Here is a 21743-nt window from a genome sequence, read left to right on the forward strand (position 1 = left end):
AATTTTCAGGAAATTATGGAACAAGCAATAGATGATTACATTTTGGTGACGTTTGGGATCCCAGAGGCACTTTGACCCTTCATTTTCCAAGGATCGAGGCTTTGATCATAACAGGGGGCTTGGATCACTACTGCCTATATAGCAGTGGTACTGGTAGAGTAGTTTTAAATTGAACAACTTCCATTAAAGGAAGACGACTCAGATCTCTCTCTCCAAGCACTTGAGAGAGCTCTGAGCTCTCCGAGGCCCTTTATAGTTAATGAAAGTAGCGTAAAATAATACAAACTTTAGTTAAATTTACAATAACTTTCCCGTGATTCGATCAAATGTTAAACACGTGGTATATTTCTGGAATCCGTGATGCTATATTTACATTTACAATAGATTCTGCCTTTTCTGCAGGGTTTGCCAGGTTCAACAAGCAATGCTTTGGGCTTTCAAATAAAACAGCAAAGGATAAAAATTTCGACCGCTTCACACTTCTTTCCCGATTCCGATCTGTTCCCACCAAGTCCGATTCATCACAAACTGATAAAGGATCTCAGATAATGTCATTGGATGCATTTTTTTTTTTTAAATTTCAAGAGTAAATCCTCATCCCAAACAACGTGATAAGACGATCCAAGAGGAAAATAATCCTGCCCTCTTCGATACTATACCTGCTAACTGCAGGTCACCTGTTTTCTATGAGGAAAACAACATATGCTGCAGTTCAACGTTTGTGCTGATTCTTTCTCTTCTTTTCCCAATTCAGAATGGAATTAATAATAGCAGGATGGGTAGGTAGACAACAAGAGCTGCTGGGGGGGTCAGCCATTGGGCTTTCTCTCACTCTCTCTGTTCTCCTGCTTTTGACAACTCTTTAGAGAAAAGGGCCCTTAAAATATAAAGCCTGGCTACAATTGTTTTTCCCTGTATCTCTGGAAAAGGCAGGGTGGGCTTTAGGGAGGAATTGGTATGTTAAATGAGCTATGGGAGGTCTGTTGCTTTTTTTTATATTTATTTTGAGTGTTGGGGGGGGTTCGGTCAGATGAGAATAGCTGTGTGGGGCGTTTAAGGCAGCTGCGTGAAGTCATTTTCCAGGAGTGCAAGCAGGAGAGAGGTGCGGATTAGGCAGCGCCTGTGAGCCGGAACAAGTCTGTCTGGGAAGGGATGAAGGCTACAAACCATAGATCTAATTCCCTCTCACGCTGCTAGACAGCAGAGATACTCGCTCACAGCCTGTGTGAATTAGGCCCATTTGCTCCCCTCAGTCTGATGCGAAAGAACGCCAGAGCCGACGTGGAAGTTGACAGACTCCTCACATCCTGCCCTCGCTCCCTGCGCAGCTTCCAAACTGCTTCTAAAAGCACTCCGGCCTCTATCTCACACTCCTCTTCCTTTGCCCCGGGCCTTGATTATTGCTGACGTTAACTCGTGCACGGTCCAAAAGGGGGAAAAGAAGAAAAAACACCTACAAATCCTGGGAGAAGCTTTACAAAATAAAAAAATTAAATAAAAATTTGCGTCGGATTGCACAAGCTGTTGCACCTGTGGCCTCTTTGCGTGCTCTGAATTCCACTGCGTGTCTTTTTAATGTGTGGGACGCTTTACTTTGCGTCACGCGATCGCCCAGAGGTTAAGGACGGTTCAGGAGGCCACGTGCTGCTGAGGATGAGCCGATTTGCTGCCTCCTCCCTGCGTCGCACACGCAGCCTTCCCGACCTCCGCGCGCCCCGGACCAAAACCCAGTGCCCTCGTGCCGGCACGCAAAGCCAGACCCCAGAGCCATGCAGCGAAGGGATAAGATCAATGTGCCTGACCCAGATAAACTGTCTTCCTGCCTCTTTGTGTTTGGACACAGCTTGCTCTTGGGTCTTTTGCTGTCCTGGAGGCAGGAGGGAAACTTGCGGCCTGAATAAACCTCCTGAGTGCTGTGTGATGTCTGTGGGCATGTTGGCTTTTGTGGCGCTCGCCTTAAAAAGTCTTTCTGCTCTTCTCCATCACTATTGTTGGGAAAAAAAATTTCAGAGAGGCTGCCAAAAAAAATCAATGGTCCCGCTTTAGTTAAGGCTGGTTTTAGAGCTCTGTTAGCTTGGAGGAAAGATGGAGATGTTGGCGCACAGACCCCCGGTTCCTCTCCCCGTCCTGCTCGTCTCTCCCATCACAGCCCCCTGCACCCTGCTCGCCCGGTAATGAGCTGTATTACATGCTCTGTGGTGGGCATGTCTCGTGTTACGAGGCTGTATTCAATCTTTGTACCGTGAATGGAAGGGGAAGGCTCTTTGTGTGTCTTTGAGACGCAATGAATTGAAACGGTGTGCACCGAGTGGAGCTGATGAGGAAGGAGCACGTCTTGAGAGGAACATGTGGATGTCTGACAGGCAGCAGAAACACCGTAGTACTTTTGTGCGCACTTTTGTGCGTAGATGTGTATCCCGCTGTACATAACCTGCAAGCGCATTCCCTGTTTGCATTTCGAGGAAATGTAGGCTAACTATAGGCTAAATGAGCCTGACTTATTCTGTTTACTTATCTTGTAGTTTCAAATGCTGTGCCAAGGAACGGGGTGCATTATATGAATGAAAGTTCACCCTACTTGGCCCATTCATCTCTTGAACCTCTCGCCGTGACCCTTTTATGAGGGCTGGCGAGGGGCCTAGCTTTAGGCTAAGTGATTTTATGAGGTGGCATCATAGGGCTCAGGTCTTATTTCTTTGTGTAGGGATGTATTTTCTACTTAAATGGTAACAAACTGCATTTGCACTTAAAACATATTCTGTAATCTTCTGTTATTTTACATACAAATTGCATCCTGGGCAATGCATTCATCACTGCTCATATCCAGCCCACTCTTTAAATGAAAAATGTATCTGAGATGAATAATGGATCCCTCTATAGTATAATTTTCGGTTTCTTGAATATAGTTCCTCCTCTGGCTTTTTCTCTAAAAAATTTTCCCTCTCTTGCCTGGAAGTAGTTTTAGAGGGAGGAGATATGAAGAAAAATCACTTATTTACAGTGGTTATTGTCTACCTTTTTTATAGTATTAAAACTCACTGGAGCATGCAAATATGTAGAATATGAATATGGGAAAGACATTGTGATTGCGAGCTATGGATAACAGGCGTTTAGCCTATGGAACGGTATGTGCAGTGGAGGTGTGGTAGAGGTCCTCTTGGGGGGCGGGGGGGGGGGGGGGGTTGCCATGGGTGGGCAGTGTTGTGTGAAGCCAGGAGAATTGAGGTTGAGTGACGGAGCCCTCTGTCTTTATCTCTAATTAAACAATGAAGCTTGGGGAGGATGGGCAGGACCATAAAGCCCCAGCAGATACTAGCTGCATGCCCCCCTCATCATGACTGTAACACAGCAGGGTTTGGTGGTGTGAAGCAGAACCAGGTCTGATGGGGTTCTAATCCCACCACAGACGTTCTCCCCGGGGAAGCTTCTCACTGTTCTCTCCTCACCGCAGCAGCGCCACAGTCTGCCACATTCCAGCCCGCCGCTGGGGGGTGGGGGGTGGGGGGGGGGGGGAGTGCAGCGAGGCTTCGGCAGCCTTCTCTGTTGTGCTCTATTTGCTCTTGTCTTTTTTTTGTCATCCCCAAAGTTTCCGAGCCTGTTCTCATGAGACACCCTGACACCGAGTTGCAGATGGGAGCTGTTGGACCGAGGCAGCTGGTGTCAGCACGTGGATTGGAATTCACAGTTGGGATAAAATATGAAACAAATATCATTATCCGTTTTGCCGGTTTGTTCAACCAGCTGTTTCCTTTTGCCCAAGAAGGCAAGGAGGGCCTAATTGTCCAAGATGATGCATCACAATGGTGAAATTGTTCTTTTAAAACTTCAGTAGGCTGTATTTTTTTGTGGTTCTATAAAAAAAATGGAATATTTTGAAATAAATATATCAGATTTGTTCATAATCTGTTGAGGGTCTTTAGGGTGATGTTTAATCTGCAGTAATCAATAACGCAGGTTTGGGAGTCACCGGCAGCCATGTTTGATGGTCAAAGGCACAACCAAATAGATGATGAGAGGAGCATTCATCTTTCTTTACGCAAATTGGGCCGTTTGGTCCTGGCTAATTGATTGATTGCATGACTTGCTGATACAATCAAAGCCTGCCCTGATTTATGGCTATAAATCGATTGATTAATAAGGTTTTCCATGCAGAGGCTGGTTCAGGATGCTGGTGAAAAGTGTGCATGCGGAGGGGGGGTGCTCACCTCCAGTCAGACATCTGTCTTGGAGCCGTCAGCCTTGTTGGTTTAGTGCGGTAATAAGAGAGGCCCAGATCTCCCAGCTGACATTTACAAAGAGCTGACTGGCTGTGACCCACTCCTTAGATTAACCTCCACTTGTTCTCATAAGCACCACTGATATTAAAAGACGGGCGGCAGCTGCAGTCGCGCGGCGGGAAAAATGAAGTGTGACTTTTTTCGGTCCACCGTTTGCATACATCATTAGGGGAGAACAACAAAAAATCAATTGCACATTCCAGAATAAATAAAAACAAATATCTTGAGCGGCGTAATGCGAGGGCCTCTTGTTGACTCTTCCCAGATTACATTTAGCCGGGTGTTTAAATGGTGATTTACAGCAAGATGGAGTCCATTCCCCTGCACTCGCCTGCCTGTCTCGTCTGCCTGCCTGTTTGGAATATGAAATGGAAGTTAAACACCAAATCTCCTGCGTGAGGAGGAGGGCTCTGGACGTGTGGGCAGTGTAGCATCAAATAGATTGTGTTTCCTCCCGTGTAAACGCCTAATGGTTGCGGAGAGCTCTGACACAGATAAATGTAAGGAATTTGCTGTAAAGACTTTACGGCCCTTTTGAGAGACATGGAAGGGAACTGGTAGCGTGGAACCCCGCCACACTCCTCCCCCACACTTCCTTAATGCATGTCTGTACACATACGTACACACAGCTTGCTTACACAGCCCTCCGAGGATATCCGCTACTTCAAACCGTTAAGGCTACCTCAGACACCGGGGATACTTTTTATTTGCTTTGGGTGGGGAAACGCCGGTGCCGCCGATATGATGAGCGCCATCTCGCAGACCGGCTCCGTGCAGTAAATCCCGGTGATTCTCTTGACCCGGCTCATCGTTCATTATTCGAGAGATGCCGTCTGTGGTAGAGCAGGGCAAAATTGTAAAAATGATTCATGTATAAACAGCCCTTTCAAGTCGCTGCTCCCGTTCTGCGGCAGCGGAACTCATCAGCCAGATCTCGGAACCTTTGTGACTGCGCTCAAAGCGCTCAGCTACTTGTTGTCAGCATTGCTTTTATTCCCACTCTCACCGCTCTATTTAGATCCATTTATTTTTGGTTCAAATGCTGTGAAATGAAAGTGCGAGGAAGAAAAGGGAGGGTAAAGGAGTATTCTTACTCTCAGACAGGTGGCCCTGGTTTGTGTCACCGGGCCCCAGGGGCCCCGCTAACCGTGTCTGAACGAGAGGAGGGACCCATCTCTTGGCACTACACAGGTGGTGTGAAACGCAGCCGCCTCTCTGCACCTGAAATATTCAGATTCTTCCAGCAGCGTCGCTTTGATCTTGTTGCAATCGACAAGGGGGAAAAAACGGAGGGAGTATGGGGGGAGAAAACAACAAAAACAAGGGGAAGAGCAGCACACCTGAGAGCGAACAGATTGACATTTCTTGAGAGAGAATAAACAATTGCAGGTAAGCCGTGTGGCATTGTCTGAGGTGAAACTGGGCCATATAACTGACCTCAATGGTGGCACTTGGCAGGAATGATCTCCTCCCCCACAAGTGCTTTCAAAGAAACAAGCCGTTGTCCCCAAAATAGTTTAAGTTTGACGGTCTCTCAACTAATGACTATTTAAATCATCAGCGGTCTCTGCGTTACTCGCTGCTTTTCCCATCTCCTTTGCTTCTCCCGCTCGCTCTTCCCTCCAGTCACATCTCCATTTTGAGGCGATCATTTGGCCGATGGAGGTTATCATGTCCCCTCTCCGGTTTCAACCCACTAGACTGCTAATGAATCATAGGACTGTGTAATTAGTCACTCCGCATGTACCGCACAACAACAATAGACACCCTGATTGTAAGAACAGTGTCTGAATGGAGCAGAACAATGGTCGGCCTTAATGATGATAAATAAGGTGTTGGAATTGGGCTTCGTTTGGAGCATTCAGTCATAGATTGTAATTTGAAGTTTGTAATTGGAGGACATTTAAAGTTATTCACTGGATTGCGGGCGGATGCCAACATCTCTGAAAGAGCCTTAATAAGATGTTTCCATGATACCGCTTTGAATAAGTCCTGACAATAAATGGAATTAGTCCCTCCCTGATCGTACTGTATGATGTGCTGCCGTCAGTGGAAAAATAAGAAGACGTGTGTGTGCGTGCGTGTGTGTGTGTGTGTGTGTGTGTGTGTGTGTGTGTGTGTGTGTGTGTGTGTGCGTGTGTGTGTGTGTGTGTCCAAGTGTGGAATTAAAGCAGAAGTGTTGACAAGTAGGCTGTGCTCTGGTGCATCAGGCGCCAAAAACTCTCCAAATGAAGCAGGGTATGACGAATAATGGCTGACAACAGGAGTCACACCTTCTGCAGATGGTTGTAATGCTTGCACACCTCTCTTTCTTTTTGTAAGATTTAGCACGCCTTTTGAAGAAAGCTTTACTGACTGGGGATTAATTATTTTGGATGACTTATCAGACTTACCAGTCCAGAGAGGTGTCAGAATTAACCGAGGTTTTCCTCATCGCCGGCATCACGGCCTGCGCAATACTGGCGTAAGTGTGCGTGTTGTCCTCCACGGACAGTTGTAAATAAGCTAAGGGCCTGGTAAGTCAGGAGGCGGTTATATGGATGAGAAAGCACAACATTTGTTTAAAACAAAAATGTCCGGATGCCACCATCAATAACAGGTCCTGTTTTTAATAGCAGGGTGTTGCAATGCTGGTTTGTTGGTGCCGTCAAATTCCAAACTTTCCAGTTTATGCTAAGCTAATTGTGCGAGGAAGTGAAGCATCGTTCTTCTCATCTGTTAGTGAGAATAGGGAATTCCGAACTATTGATGTTTGCATTATGGCGTTAGGAAACAAAGCGATTGTAATCCACTGCCTCAAGTGTAGCACGTTGACACATTAAGGTTGTGGGTTTTTTTTTTTTTTTTTGCACCACTTCACATACTAAGTTATATTATAAGTATATATAAGTAGTAAACATACTATAAGTAAAGCATGTCTGAGGATTTCTGAATAGGCTCTGCAGTCAAGTTATTCATATATCACATAAGATGAGACATGTAGAAATAAATGCAGGCTGTGTTTAGGTAGTATATGGACATTTGTTCTCATAAAAATGTCTATAGGTTATAATCACACACAGAAATTGATTGTAATTGATGAATCTATGTCACTTACTCATGAAAGAAGCACAACGCCATTTAAAGCAACATTATTTTTAAATACTCTTACAACTGTTTTGGTGGTTTTGTCACAAAAGCCCCCTGTTTCTTGACCTTTTCTCCACGGCGACGGTGCAGACACCACTTTCCTGGTACAAACTACGGGCAAGCAGTATTTGTCTGAGGTGTGAGAAAGGGTGTGAAGTGGAACAGTTGTAGCTGATGGAAGTTGAGTGCGAGGGTGTAGCAGTCGGTGCTGGACAGATGGAGGAGAAGCCAAGTGACGGTGGCCCCCTGCAGCACTTCCCCGTCAGAGATCAGAGGTCGTGTGATGGGCTCACATTCATATATTTGGGTCACGAGAGGTCAGAGGCTCTGCCCACCTGGCTGACGTGTATCTCTCTCTCTCTCTTTCACACACACACACACACACACACACACACACACACACACACACACACACACACTCCTAACTGATATCCATCACAAAAAGGCCAGATAAGGGTTCATGTTGGATCTTTTATATAGACAGACGCCAGTGCGCTCTGTTTCCGAGCCCCCACCCCTCTCCCCTCAGTGCTGGGGGTTGGGATGGGGGGGACTGCCAGTAATAATGTTGAGGCCAGGCTAGACTGCAGTGATTGAGGCCATTGATTATAGTTTCGATTAATTGATCAGTCCCCCTTCCACATCTCAGATGTGGCGTCTGAGATGCTGGGCTAATCTGAGGCAGCTCTGAACAGCAGAGAATGAGACGACAACGTTGAAAGGAAAAACTACACTTATCTTAATCACGTGCACGCCCCTTCTCCGTCTTGCTGCAGTCCCGTGCGTGGACGTAAACACACATTTTCGTACGCATGAGCGTGCTCTTGCGTGAGACCTTGCGTGCTAATCTTTGTGTGTGTGTGTGTGTGTTCTGTATGCGGGTGGGGGGTTGTGAGGCAGTATAGTCACCAGGCAGAACAGAGTGGATCTATAAATTGATGGAATTCAAAGCCTCCAGCATCGATTACCATTATAACAAACAGCAGCACACAGAATGTCTGATTATTTTTAGACAAAGATTCTGTGCTCTCAGCAGCAATTCTGCTGATGCCGTCCCCCTTTAGACATCTGCCTATGATTGCAATTAGATGGATACAAAAAGAAAAATAATACCCATCTGCATTTTCCCCTCTCTTCTCCACCCTATTTTTTTCCTCTTTAATTTGTGCTGTCCAAGCCTGCTGCACACAATAGCGATTTTGACTCAGTCTACCTCATTCCAGTACCACCCCCCCAGTTGTCAACATTTTCCACTATGTGTTGTCTTTGTAAAAGGCCAGAAAATAGCTTACTGCTACAGATGTAATCAAGACAAGCCAGGTTTAATGAATCAATGTCATGCCTGCTTCAGCACAATACATTAGAGAGCCCTGCCTTTATGCCCAAAACATGCAAAGATTATTGCATTGTTAAGGCTCTGCTCTGATTTTTGTCAAGAACATTGTCTGGTTTCAATTATTAAACTGACAATAGGTACGACTCACCTGCTGTAATTTGAACAAGAGTCAGCGTACTTCTCAATTAACTCAACGTCCTTTTCCCCCTTGTCCTGTTAGACTACTCTCTGTAGTGATTCCTGCTAAAATCATGCAGAAACACTCACATCTATCCACTTTTATCTATTTGAGCAGAGCTTTGGCGACCCCTGAGTCACAATTGCCAGCTTCTTTTGTGTCGTTCAACAGTCCATCAAGCCTCAAGTGACCGCCGGTAGCCTGCCTCCATCCCATTAAAGCCAATAAACTTGGGTGTAGCATAGGTTGCTATAGCTGGCAGACCGACTTGAGTGAGCCAGGACGTGTTTAAAATCCCTCCTTCTTGTGCTGGAAGCTCCAGTGACAGCTCTGCCCTCCCCAGAGGAAACTCATCAATTCTGGCTGGATGTTTGACTGGCAGAGGCTTAATGACAGGAGGTCGCTATTGACCTGGCTGCCACACACTGAAAATTTGGTCCCAATCGCCCGTTTTAAAACCTGTCAAATGATCTATGCCCAACTCCTCTGTGCAACGACTTCTCTGTAAGCATTCAAGTAATTGTAAACACTTGCAAATGTTTAAGGGATGATGGAACCCAACATCATCCCAACCCAAATGGAGGCAGATAAGTGACTTTTAACTGACACAGTTGCCCTGGTCATAGGTTGAATTGGATCACGTCTGATTAGGAAGCAGAGGAAAAATCTTCTTTGGTATCTGTCTTTTGTCTCTGGGGAGAGCACTGGGAAACACTACATTGTGTAGTTCTTCCCATCATCAATCTGAGAAAGACAACCAAAAGTAGCAAACGGGCTTTTCTGCTTCGCTTCTTTCCGGAAAGGCAGGCAGTATGTTTCATTTGATGGGCTGTTGCCCAGACTCCCCTCCCTTGTAATGGTCTAGAAGCTGTGGGGGTGCTTTCAAAATAACCATGCCATTATGTTAGCACCGTTCAGGCTGCATACAGCATGAGCGTTCACAATTGTCATCCACTAAGCTGCAATAAAAAAGTGAACTCAGCTTTTTGCAGAGGCCACTGAAGCACCGGAGGACTTAGATTCACCACAGTTATAGCTTAAGTACTTTATAAAATCCACTCAAAGTCACTTCTAGAGGAATTTTCTCTTGGCAAGATTAACCAGTCTGGGGCCATTTGAATCTAGTAGAGGTTGGCTAGCTTCTGAAGCCCACTCTCTAATCTGCAGGAAGGCTCATCCTAGATGGACTAACTAGAATTTATAAAGTCCTGTCGCCTTATCCTACAGAGCCGTATTTTGTAAATGTAGAACCGTTGCAGCAAATGTAGTTATGCGTTGATGATTTTGATATATTGGAACTATTCACCATTTCAGGCTCTTCAAATTTGTCCTTTTTCTTTTGCAATGTAAGGTAAACATTTTATAAGCCTAGCCTTATCTTTTATCTTTATGTAAACAAAGGTAAACTCTGTCTGTAACGTATTAACATGTTCAGTGGCATTGAAAACCCCTTTGGCTCTCACACATACAGTATATTGTTGATGGTTGTTGCTATTCAGATGTTGGCTCTCCTCTTCAACCAGAATATGCAGTGAATATAATGCTCGAAACTCTAATTTAGGCTAATATTGGCGCGATATCTGCTTTCCTCGTGGACGGCCTGAAAAGTTCTGTTATCGGAGTGTAAAACTTTAGAATACACGTCAGTCCAGGGACTTGAACCAACAGCCCTTCAATTAATGGTCTACTTCCTTGTCCCCCCTCGCGGGATGGTGGCCGCCAAAGTCTCACCCTTCTCTTTCTCCCTCTCCTTGCATTAAGATTTATTAAATTGCCTTTAAGTATATCTGCAGATTAATTAAAACACAGGCTATTTAATTTCCCACCGTCATATATAAATTCACAGTGGTAACTCCACTTTTTACGTCGTAACCCAGCAGTTACAAAGAGAGTATCCTCATCAATTACTGAGAATTGCAGTCAAAATGATGAGAAAGGGGAAGCTGTTCCGCTACAGGAGAGTCTGAATCTGTTCTTTTTTCCCCCCTGTTTGCTCAAAGAGCCCAGAATTGGATGACTGATCGATAATATTGGATTTGTAGATGGCATGTGGTGCAGCTGAGTCCGGCATGAATGCAAGGTTGTGTGGTGGGGTCCCTTCCACATAGACGGCTTTGAATAGCAGATCAGACATGTTGCCGGGGTGGAGCACCCGTTCGCGCTCAGGCAGACATCTAAAGATTGCACGGGGGCATTAATGGAATGGTGATCAGGTCTGTTGTTGCAGCTAAAGGGTAATTCTGTTAAAGCTATGGAGGCTGCTGCCGGGTATTGAGTATCTGCATGAATCGATATAATGATCGGTCCAGGCAATGGGGGGAGGGGGGGGGGGGTCGAGGTTGAAGAGGCTGAAAATAGATCTGACCTCTACTGATGATGACGGCGGGGTGAGGCGTGTTTTTGAAGAAGAAAAAAAAGACCTAATTTCCAAGAAAAGAGGAGGGAAGAAGCGCTGTTTGTTTGCAGGGGGTGTTTGTCAGGTTATTGGGTCTCTGCACGTGACCACGTCCATTCTCTCGCTTCCCTCCCCCTCCCGCTCGTCCTCACTGGCGCTCTATAGCTGTTGCAAATGTATTGATTATTTCAAATACTGATTATCTAAAAGGCCTTCTGCTTCTGTAGCCATTGGATTTATTTTGGCTTAATTATTTATGGGCCGGGACTGGCTGTAAGTATTACTGCTGCGAGATCATGAAGGATTACATTGTTAATATTCAGCAGTGAATTTTTATTTATGTACACTCTTAAGCTTTCCTGGACGAGCGCTGGCAGCCTCACTTAAGTGCCGTCTCATTCTCCTTTCCCTCGCTGGCTTCCTCTCACAATGTCTGACTTTCTTGTGTTTGCAGAGGGAGCTAAACTCTGTAGCGTCTGAGCTGGCTGGCCGACAGGAGGAGAGCGAACATTCCCACAAGCACCTGGTGGAGCTCAGCAGGGAGTTCAAGAGAAATGTCCCGGAGGTGAGTCCGACTGTAAATGCCATTTTCCTCGTCCTCAATTCCGCACCATCATGGATCTCTCTCACATTCAGGGGCGCACGTATAATCCCGTGTGTCTGTTAATATTTAAATCTAGAAGCGTGCAGTAGTGTTGGCTCCTGGCTGAGCATGATCAGAGACTGGAGGTTATGTGTGTGTGTGTGTGTGTGTATGTCAGTGTGTGTGTGTGTGTGTCTGTGTGTGTGTGTTAGAATCCAATCAACACCTTCAACCAATACTGACATCACTCATCAGTCGGTGTTTATCTGTTACTCCTTTTAATTCCATATCATATGTAACTTAACTTTAACCAACATATGTCAAATAAATGCAGCTTTTAAGTTTGGATCTACAGTATGTAGGATTGTGTATTTGGTGTCTTGTGTGTCGCACGTTTTTCTGGCATTTAGGGTGTATTGTATTGAACTAAATCCCTAAAAGTCTAAATGAAAAAAAAAAAAACATCAATCAATGGATCTTTCTTTCATCTTCTTCCCAATGATCATCCATTGACATCCTGGCTGAAGTCAAAGAGAATATTCTTTCTATTTTCTAAATGTGCCCGCAGGCTATTTTGTGTGGCTGCGCTGCCTGTCTGTGTGGGGTTTGTAGTGGTGTGCTGTAATCTTGTCAGTTTAATACAAGTGTTTAAGATGGGATCAGGCTGTCACCACTGGCAGCACAATCTCCTTACCTGAGGCTCTGAGAGCTGGCGCAAGTCTGGATCTTTGAGCGCTAACGTGAGCTAAGAGAAAGCTTCGCTTTCCAAACCCTTTAGGTTTATCCCCTAATACCCACATTCCCATAACAACATACCTCACAGACACGCAGACACACACTGTGCAGGAGCGGCTATGGGAAGAAGAAAAAAAAAATCCATTAACATTAAAGATTTTTCATTCCTCTTACGTATGGAGCTGTTTGTGCCTCAATGGGGCCACTCTGATTCTGAAACAGGTGGAGCTTCTGCAAACTAGAAAACGCTGAGACTCCGTCTTTTTTTCTGTGTCTGCAGGAAGTCCGGGAGATGGTGGCACCTGTTCTCAAGAGTTTCCAGGCCCAGGTGAGTCCCTGCATGTTCCCATTGCGCTTTAACGCAGCGTGCAGAATGAAGTATAGGACGCCTGCTGTTCAGCGTTTCCTCCAATTCTGCAAAAGTTAAAAATATCCAGCATCACCTGTGCAAGTAGCTCTTGCACAGGTGATGCAATCGGTCGGAGCAACAGTAACCAGTAAAGGAGGTGGGCTGAACTATGAGGACAGGACCTGTTAATGTTATTATTAGGTGAAGGGAGAGTTCATTCCTTCCCTGCCTCCTGGCACCAAAGGGTACTCTGGATCCATGCCAGGCTGTGAATCCATGTGGTCTGGGCTCTCCTGCTTATATAGTCTGCACACTGGCCAGCGCCAGACGACTGTGTCGGGATGGATGACCTGATAGACGCAGCGAGGAATCCACAGCTCACTTTACCATCTTGCCACTCATCTTTGCGTTTATTGACTGATGCCTTTCTGTCAAAGTGAAATAGTAACCGTCTCCCATTAGATGATAAGATATCTGGTTTCTCATATTTTCTTGGCTGAGACAAGCCCTCATTTCCTGTTGTGATGGTGCATTCACGTGCCCGGTTCTGACGTGGCCGTATTGAAAAAGTCATCTGATACCCAGCAAGACTCTGCTCCGGCCATTAAACCAAGGTCATAAATCACATTTGCGAGCTGCGCTATGGTCTGTGAAGCTGGGCCTTATGGAAATGATACCACAAATATGTTTTCACTCTGCCTTTCCCCTCTAAACTAACCTGAAAAGCCCCCCACCCCCATCATCAGTAAACATGAGAACCCTCTGCACGGATTGTTCAGTTCTCTTGGAAGTGATTATTGGCAGATTCTTTTTAATGCTTTTTAATCGACTATGCCTGTGCAAGCGTGTGCTCTGGCGGGGGCCATCGCATCCTTCAGCGCTACACTTCAGTGCAATACGCTGCGGTTGATTTGTGTACTAATTCAATTACTCTACTGTAAAGTCACACAAATATCAGACGCACCCTTCCATGTCTTTATTCCACAAACAGGAACCCACAGGATTAATTTAAGCACCATTGATGTCTGACAACTGGGAGTCTGGAGATGTTTCACAGTAGATAAAATAGATGGTTGATAATGAGCGATGTGTTTTGTTTTGTTTTTTTCCCCGGTAGCTGCAGGCCTCTCTGGGTACCTCTTGGGCTCTCTTGTGTAACTTCCACAGCTTCACGTTCTGCACATTGATAAGGAAGTGGGCTTGTGGAAAATGCAGGGGGTTTTATTTATGTTTTTGGTCTCGAGACACGGCGAGCGAGTCGACACGCGGTAATAATATAATCCTCTGGTGGTTTCCTGATACACTTTGACCTTATTGGTAATGTCAAACAGCTTGTGGAGGCTTGTGAACTTTACCCAGCGGTAGTCTCAGCGACCCCAGTGTAAGCTGTGGGACCGCCGCCTGCTCTGCGGGGGGAGAAGGTGGAGTCGGACATGCGTGTTTGGCGTGCGTGGTCTGGGACAGACGAAAGCACCCCTGCTGCTGCCCTGTGCAGGTGGGGAGCAGTGCTCTGGTGGGTAACCAGTACATTTAATTTACATTCTTATTACCGGCAAGGAGGTGTCGTAGCATGCTAGTAAGGACGGGTAGCATTGCATTTACACTGCAGCGGCGGGAAATTCCACGGCGTTCGCCCCTGCGTGCGTCCGTTGTCATGGCAGACATGGAGGATGGAGGAAATAAATCACTCCCTTTCCAAATAATCGTTTGCTTCTTTTTCCCTGCTTCATTTGGGCGATTCGCATAAATCACCTCCTTCCAGCCTCCCTTAAGTGCCCGCCCACAAAATGGGTCGCCCAGGGAGCGGCGCGCTGGCGCTCCGGCTCCTGCCGCCGACTCCACCCCAGCCACCTGCTGCCCCAGCTGCATCCGCGTTCCTCGGTGCCCCATTTCTTTGGCTGTTGCCGCTCCGCCTCGCCTACCTCGGTTTGGGGGTCTGGGGTGCCCGGAAAGGGTTTTCTGCTGCTTGAACCTGTACCTGTCCTCCTTCACTCGTCCCTGGGGGATCTAATTAATCGATCAAAGGAAAGTTTTGGCTCCCAGCGATGATTTCCGTCGCCCTGCTCACACCAGCACTTTTAAATGATGACATGTCATAGAAGCATCGTAATATCCTGCATAATTATGGAAGTAACTTACTCAACACAGGTGGTAAATAGTAGAACGTCTGTGTGTGTGTGTGTGTGTGTGTGTGTGTGTGTGTGTGTGTGCGTGTGTGTGTGTGTGTGTATGCACCCCCCCAACCAGCCTCCCAGTTCAGAGGCCCAGAGGAGTGCCTCATGGTATTTGGACCCTCTTTATGCCACTTCTAAAAGAAAACTCGGCTCCTTTGAAGTGTTTGCGACATGACAGGTTCTCTTTCTTTTCTTTTTCATTTCAATGTTCCCCACCCACTTTCTCTCTCTTCTCCCGTCCAACCTCGCCTCCTAATTATCGCTAACCAGGCGACTGATTAGAAACACGTTGCCGACCTAGTTTTGCTTTTTTTTTTTTCCGAAGGAACTGGAGGAGGAGGAGAAAGGGTTAATCCCAGAGCTGGTGGCTGTCATTGGTCGCTTCCCTCCTTCTTCTCGTCTTTTTCGTTCTCTTCTTCTCGTTCTTTCCCTGGAAGTTTGCTAATGAGGTCCCGTCAGAGCTGAGGAGAGGTGTTAATTTGGCCTTGTGAAGTAGGAAGGAGATTAAGGACAGTGAGGAGCTGAGTTTACGGCTTAAAATACACCGCTGTCCTTATTAATCCACAGAGCCCTGGGAGACCAGCGTTTTTTGGTTTATAATGAACACTCTCTTATAATGAAGGTACTTTTAATAAAAATTTACAGCGAAGAAGCAGAAAAGAGGTGGTACACGTCTCCGTGGTCCCAGGTACACCTTTGGGGCTGAGGGATGCGACAGTTATTTCTCAAATAACCAGTCGCTGGAGGGACGGAGGGCCCATCGGACCTCGCGGCTTGTTCACGAAACGACGGCTGCTCTCGCATAACGTGGCGATCACCAAGTCTCACCAAGACGATGCTGACTCTGCCAATGCAATTTACACCCCTTTCTCACTGTCGGGTACAAAGTTCCCTCAGGACAAACCTTCGTGAGGTGACAAGAAAAGAGAAACTGTGGCAGATTTCTTGTTTTTAGTCTTTTTTCCTCCCAGTTTAACAGAGGCTGGTTCCTTTCTCCTCTCGTTCAGCCTGTACAAATCTGAAAATCGGGCCCAAATTAACAAGTGACTCTATTTTTCCTTCCCTACTCTTGATGTCATTTGGCACTTTCAGAAAAAGAAAACAGCAGTATGGGCCCCTAATTACTGAAACTTGCTTTACAATGATAATCCGTGGAGTAATTTAGCGTGCACAATGAGAGTTGTGGTGCTTGTGCAGATGGAGATTCTGATAAATAGTTTGTAACGTGTAATTAGCAGCTCTGCCGGTTACATACCATTAACCCCTCAAGCTCAGGAATCATTATTGGCCCTCATTACGAAGCAGCAAGGTACTATTGAGCTGACTAGACATCAAAAACATCAAACAGCTATTAAAACACCACAAACTGGGGGCTGGTGGACACCTGTTTAGGAGTCTAACTGTGCCATTTCTTCCCCTGAGGTGGAGAAGTGATGATGTGGGGGAAGACAATGTTTTTATGTGCTCTTGTTGTTGTTGTTTTGCGTGAGAGTCGAGAAGATATTTTGATTATGCAGGAGCTTTTCAACTCAGAAATGGAGTGAATAAATGTAAAATGGATGCAGTTTCTCACCTCAGCTGCTGATTTGTGTTAAGGGACTGTAATTAATGATGTCAGATATATAGAGCTATTAGATCGATACCAATAAGTTAAATTCATACCAGGTCAAATACTGGCGGGTGTTTTTTATTATTTAACTTCAATGTTGATGAACTTTCTTCACAAATATGAATTTTAAAGCACACGTATGGATAGTTTAGGTATTGCATTGAAAGTAGTGCATCATCACCATAAACAGGGGACACATTTTATGAGTTTGACGTGATTTTTAATTGCACCATTAGCACAATGGTTTAGAGGCAGTTATAGTTATCAGTTTAGAGGCATTATACTGACTGACAGGGGTTAGATGGAGCGTCCACGTCTTCCTGTCCCGTAGTGAACCGGCCTCCCACACGGCGAGGTAGACAAACACCGCCTTTGATCATTCATCGAGAGACGACCAGTTCTTCCCCCTTTCTGAATAATTCCTGAAGGAAATGATAATTTCTCTTGAATGTATGAATATGTTATGAATACTGGAATGAATCAAAGCGTATAAGATGATAATTAATTACAGCGCTATGATAAAAGGCTGTGGGTGTTATGACGCAAGCTTCCTCCATGTCATTACGAGAGGCTCCGTAATTACCTTTCTGCACGAGCCAGCGCTCCTGGCAGCGCCGGCGGTGAGAGCGCCGTTCGCCGAGTGAGTCTAACGGTCATAAAGCTTTTCCCTGCTTAATTGTCTGAGGGGTTCTATGGCACTTTCATAGATGAGGGACTGTGCCGTTAGGAAAAATGTGCTGCGACGCTACAGCTTTTCTAGCCCAATGAAGACAGATCTTCATCACGGGCTAAACTTGCAGTTATTAGCCGCAGATTGCTAGAATGGATGGCTAACTTGGGAAGGTAGGGTCAGAAGAAAGTGAGCTGCAGAATTGTGCGGTTGCTTCGAGGCTGCATGCGCTTTTAAAATCAAGTTATTTTTGATTCCTATGTGTATTGTGTATAATAAGCCAATATCTGTGAGCCAATAAAGCAGATTCTTGCCTCGAAGTTACCTCTGAATATTCCATTTGTGTTATTATTCTTGGCCTGTCTCCTGTAAGGGGCATTTACAACACCCTCCTACCTCTCTGTCCTGGCCTGACAGGGTATCTCTAATACCATCTCCTGCTCAGTGCTCTCAGGCTCATTGAGCAGCTGGCCAGGCCCAGGATCTCCACACCATTACATATTCACAGCACGTCCAGGCCTCCAGCCTATTGTAGGGAACATAATGGGCTCCAGGGCCATGTAAACCAGCATCTCTCTGCTGCTGGTTTATTGCTTGTGTCCTCTTCATGCTGGAAGAAAAGGGAAGAAATGAAGGAGGGAGGAAGAGAAGCTGAGCACAGGAAGTAGCGGGGGAGGGGTGGGAGGTGGAAGTGTTATTGGTCCTTGTGCGCTCTCACCTGTCCTGCACATCAGGACAAACCCAAAATCCCATATCGGCGCACTGACGAAGTAAAGCAGGACAATATGCTGCGTTTACAACAAATACATTTTGCCATTCAAATTGTAGCAACAGAATGCTGACACAGCTACCGTGAGCCATTGATTTTGACTATTGGGAAGTTTCCTCTTCCAGTTTGGAGAAAAATAATTCAGAATAGAGCCACTGCCATGTGCGTGACCCTTTGCACTGTTGTGTTCAAAGTTCAAGGATGCATTTCTTGCCAATAGCTTCAAACCCATCAGCCATTTGCAAGCGCGGCTCAGCTCACATCAAATTATAGGACAGGGAATTTCATTTTTCTGTCATACAGTTGCAAAAACAAGTATTTTTTTGTCCTCATTATGGAAGAGGAAACATTTTTCTTCCCACACACACATGTAATTTATCACAAATTCTTCCTTCGGCGTGTTTCTCAAAAATTCCTACAGTTAACGTGAAGTACGCTTAATTCAGACGCCAGTGGTTGGGTGGCAGCATTTTAGCGGTGGTGCGTCGCTTTCCAGCTGCAGATTGGGCCTTGTGGAGAACTTTAATATATCTGACTGCCCTTGTTTGTTTCTGCCGCGTTGACTGATTGTTGCGGTTCTGCCGGGTGTTTTTATGCTGAGATGCTCCAGCCTTTCCATCAGCCGTTCCCGTGTCAGTCTTATCCCTCCTCTGCTGTGCTGTGATCTGATGGCGTGTGTGCGTGTGTGTGTGTGTGTGTGTGTGTTGGCGTGTTTGTTTTCCTGTCCTGACTGATGCCCTGTCGGAGCGTCCCAGTTGGGTGTATTCATCATTATGGATGCGTGTTTAGAGCCAGGGATGCACACCAGGTAAAAAAGAGGAGGCGGTTGGGGGAGGTGATGTTATAAATAGGCGCTTGGTTCTCTAGCCATGTGGAATTGATGAGTTTCAGCACATTCTGCTCTGCTATGCCAGGTTTAATTTCTACCGTCCTGACAGCACAAACCTCATAGCCCGGAGACGTCACGCCTGAGCGCTGCTGCTGTGCAAATGTTAGCCGTGTTTGAGGCTGGACGCACGCACAGGCTCAACTGCACTGCCGATATTGGGCGTCTGACTGGTTGCCCAGCCTCTCCTCTGATTCCCTGTCACCTTAAGAGACAGGCAATCACATCCCCCCTCTGACCCTTTGCCAAACACACTCGCCAACGGCACACGGTAACTAATCTCAGAGGCGCTTTCTAAGACCTCGCTCGCCCAAGTCTAACACGGTCAACTACTTGTGATGAGACAGGTGAGAGCGTCCCTTTTCCTCCTCCTTATCCTCATCCTCCTCCTCTGCTCCCTTCAGGCACCCTGAGCCAAAGAGCAACAACACTAGCAGAAGCAGTAGCGCTGTCTGAGGATCTCTGACGCCCGGCTCCCCCTCAGCTGCTGGCAAGAGCACAGTCAAATTAGCCAATAAGAATGTGTGAAATCGGCGGCCTGTGTGCCGGCGAGGACATGCCAAGAGAAATAAACATCAGCGCTCGCACAAACCAGGAAAAGCTCATGCGGGGAGGGGAAAGGCAGAACAGGAGAGCAGTGCTCCACCGATTCCACGCCGCGATTCTCTGATTTCAGGCACAGAATCGGAGCCGTGACAGACACGGAGAAGCAAAGTTGTTTCTCCGCTCTGTTGAGCAGCGCAACCCAGCCTCAGATCAAGCCCAGTGGCAGCACGAGTCAAGAGAACACGAGCTTCTGTCAGGATACACAGCCCACATGTGCTGGAGTGATTTAATTTCTTCTGTTCATCCGCAGCGTCAACCCCTCCCCGCTAAACGCCCGTGAACACCAGGCTTCATCTCGCGCGGCTCTCGGCTGTGAAGTCTAATTTCAGCAAAAAATCTAAACACGCTAATTAAATATCATAACTTTCCGAAGCAGGTTCTTGTAAAGGCACCTGAATTTTTAATTTAGACTTCAAAAGAGCAAAGACTTTAAAGCAAACCTATTGTTTTTCGTTTAGACTTGCAATTTTCTCCCCTCTGCAGCGCTGCCGTACGCCGTCATGATTGATCTGGTAATTAAAATATGCAGAGAACGAAAAATATTAACTGCTCCTTTTTTCCCCCCACTTTCCCTTTTTTTTTGTTTTAGAAAACAGCGGACACATTTTCATTCTCTTTCCAGATAATTAAATTTTGCACATTGATGTTCTTTACACTGCATTCATCGGCCTCATTATTTTTCCATTTTCATCTTTCTGCTGAGAGATCGATAGATTGATAAAATGATGGAGCCCATCTTAAATAATGCAAGCCAAAGTTACGCCGCTGCTGGCTAAGTGTTTGAACTTTTATTTTTCTTTCAAATTGTATTAATGCCCCATGAAGGTAGACCTCACATTATTACATGCTGGTGTGAATAATTCCCATTTTTCCTGCTCTGCTTGCAAAACTACATAGGAAAAATATGCAGCTTTGCTCTTTGTGTTGCAGGCTTATGGTATATGGGATGATGCTTGTCAAAGCTAATATCCCAAATGATAAAGAAAGTAGCAATTCAAAGAAAGACAGCGTAAAGTAGGCCAATTAGTACCAAGGGAACATTTTGCTGGGAGAGATAGCAGCTCCAAATGTCACATGCACGAACATTAGGACCGATTGTTTTTAATATGACCTGACAGTTCGGGTCTCTCTAATATGGGATTAAGTACAATACTAATTAACATGTGGCTCCATTAAACAAGCAGCTGCAAGAGAAGTTACTTTCTGAACAGGAAGAGGAGAAGCTCTGCTATCGTACACCTCAAATGAAAGAGTCGATGTGACCACAAATCAAAAGTGTTTTTACACTTTGAAGAGATCTGATTGCTTAATTTTTACTTTACACAACTGAAATCAAACCCGTGCCATTAAATATCTAAGACCACAGATGAGAGTGTTCTTTGCCTCTGTCGTGAGTGGATATATGTTTTTAAAGTCCCACCGCGGGGCACTCTGTTTCATCCAAGACATTAAGTGGCCTCGGTGGCTTGAGGAGAGCGCTAAACACATCCTCAATTAAAGCAAGGGAACTTTTGCATCTCCTCGTGGTTCCACCTCCAGTCCCTGTAATTGGGTCTCTGTGGATTTAGTGGGAGAGCTTCAGCTTATCTGCTGGAGTGAAGGGACCCACCCCAGCCCGGGTCTGAAGGGACGGGCAAAGGGATGGAAGCTACAAAGTTGCTGGTGACCAGGAATGGACAGAAGCAGCCACGTTTCAGCTCCTTTCATATACAGGACATGAAAGGATGCAATATAGTCCGATAACTTCCCTGGTACTCTGATACAAGTGAAAGGTCATAAATAAATGTACCATTTTAATTGCTCTTGTGTTTTCTATTAATTTTTCCAAAAAGGAGTAATTTTCCTCCCATAAGATTGTTTCACATAAGACATATTTTGGAAATGGGGGCAAGAACATTATTCAAAACTATCTATTATAGCTCTTTTGTGTGATTTTGGCCACATTAATCGTCTCGGACTAATCTTTACTCTTTTGAGCGGGTCACCTTTCTGACTGCAAAGCTGTAAATCAAACATTTGAAACCAGCGGTGCTTCGAAATTTGCCAC

The 21743-nt window shown here is 45.7% G+C and overlaps 1 protein-coding gene across 7 annotated transcripts in view; it reads left to right on the forward strand.

Annotated features, from left to right (window-relative positions):
* Positions 1-21743, forward strand: part of cux2b (cut-like homeobox 2b) — a 67788-nt gene that overhangs the window by 17094 nt on the left and 28951 nt on the right. For all 7 annotated transcript variants that reach the window (XM_029829945.1, XM_029829946.1, XM_029829950.1 and 4 more), the window contains exons 2-3: positions 11770-11880; positions 12914-12961. In XM_029829945.1, the coding sequence (XP_029685805.1) occupies positions 11770-11880; positions 12914-12961 (159 nt within the window). The remainder of the gene's footprint in view (positions 1-11769; positions 11881-12913; positions 12962-21743) is intronic.

The sequence above is a fragment of the Takifugu rubripes genome, chromosome 21 (genome assembly GCF_901000725.2).
Source record: "Takifugu rubripes chromosome 21, fTakRub1.2, whole genome shotgun sequence".
Taxonomy (NCBI): Eukaryota; Metazoa; Chordata; class Actinopteri; order Tetraodontiformes; family Tetraodontidae; genus Takifugu; species Takifugu rubripes.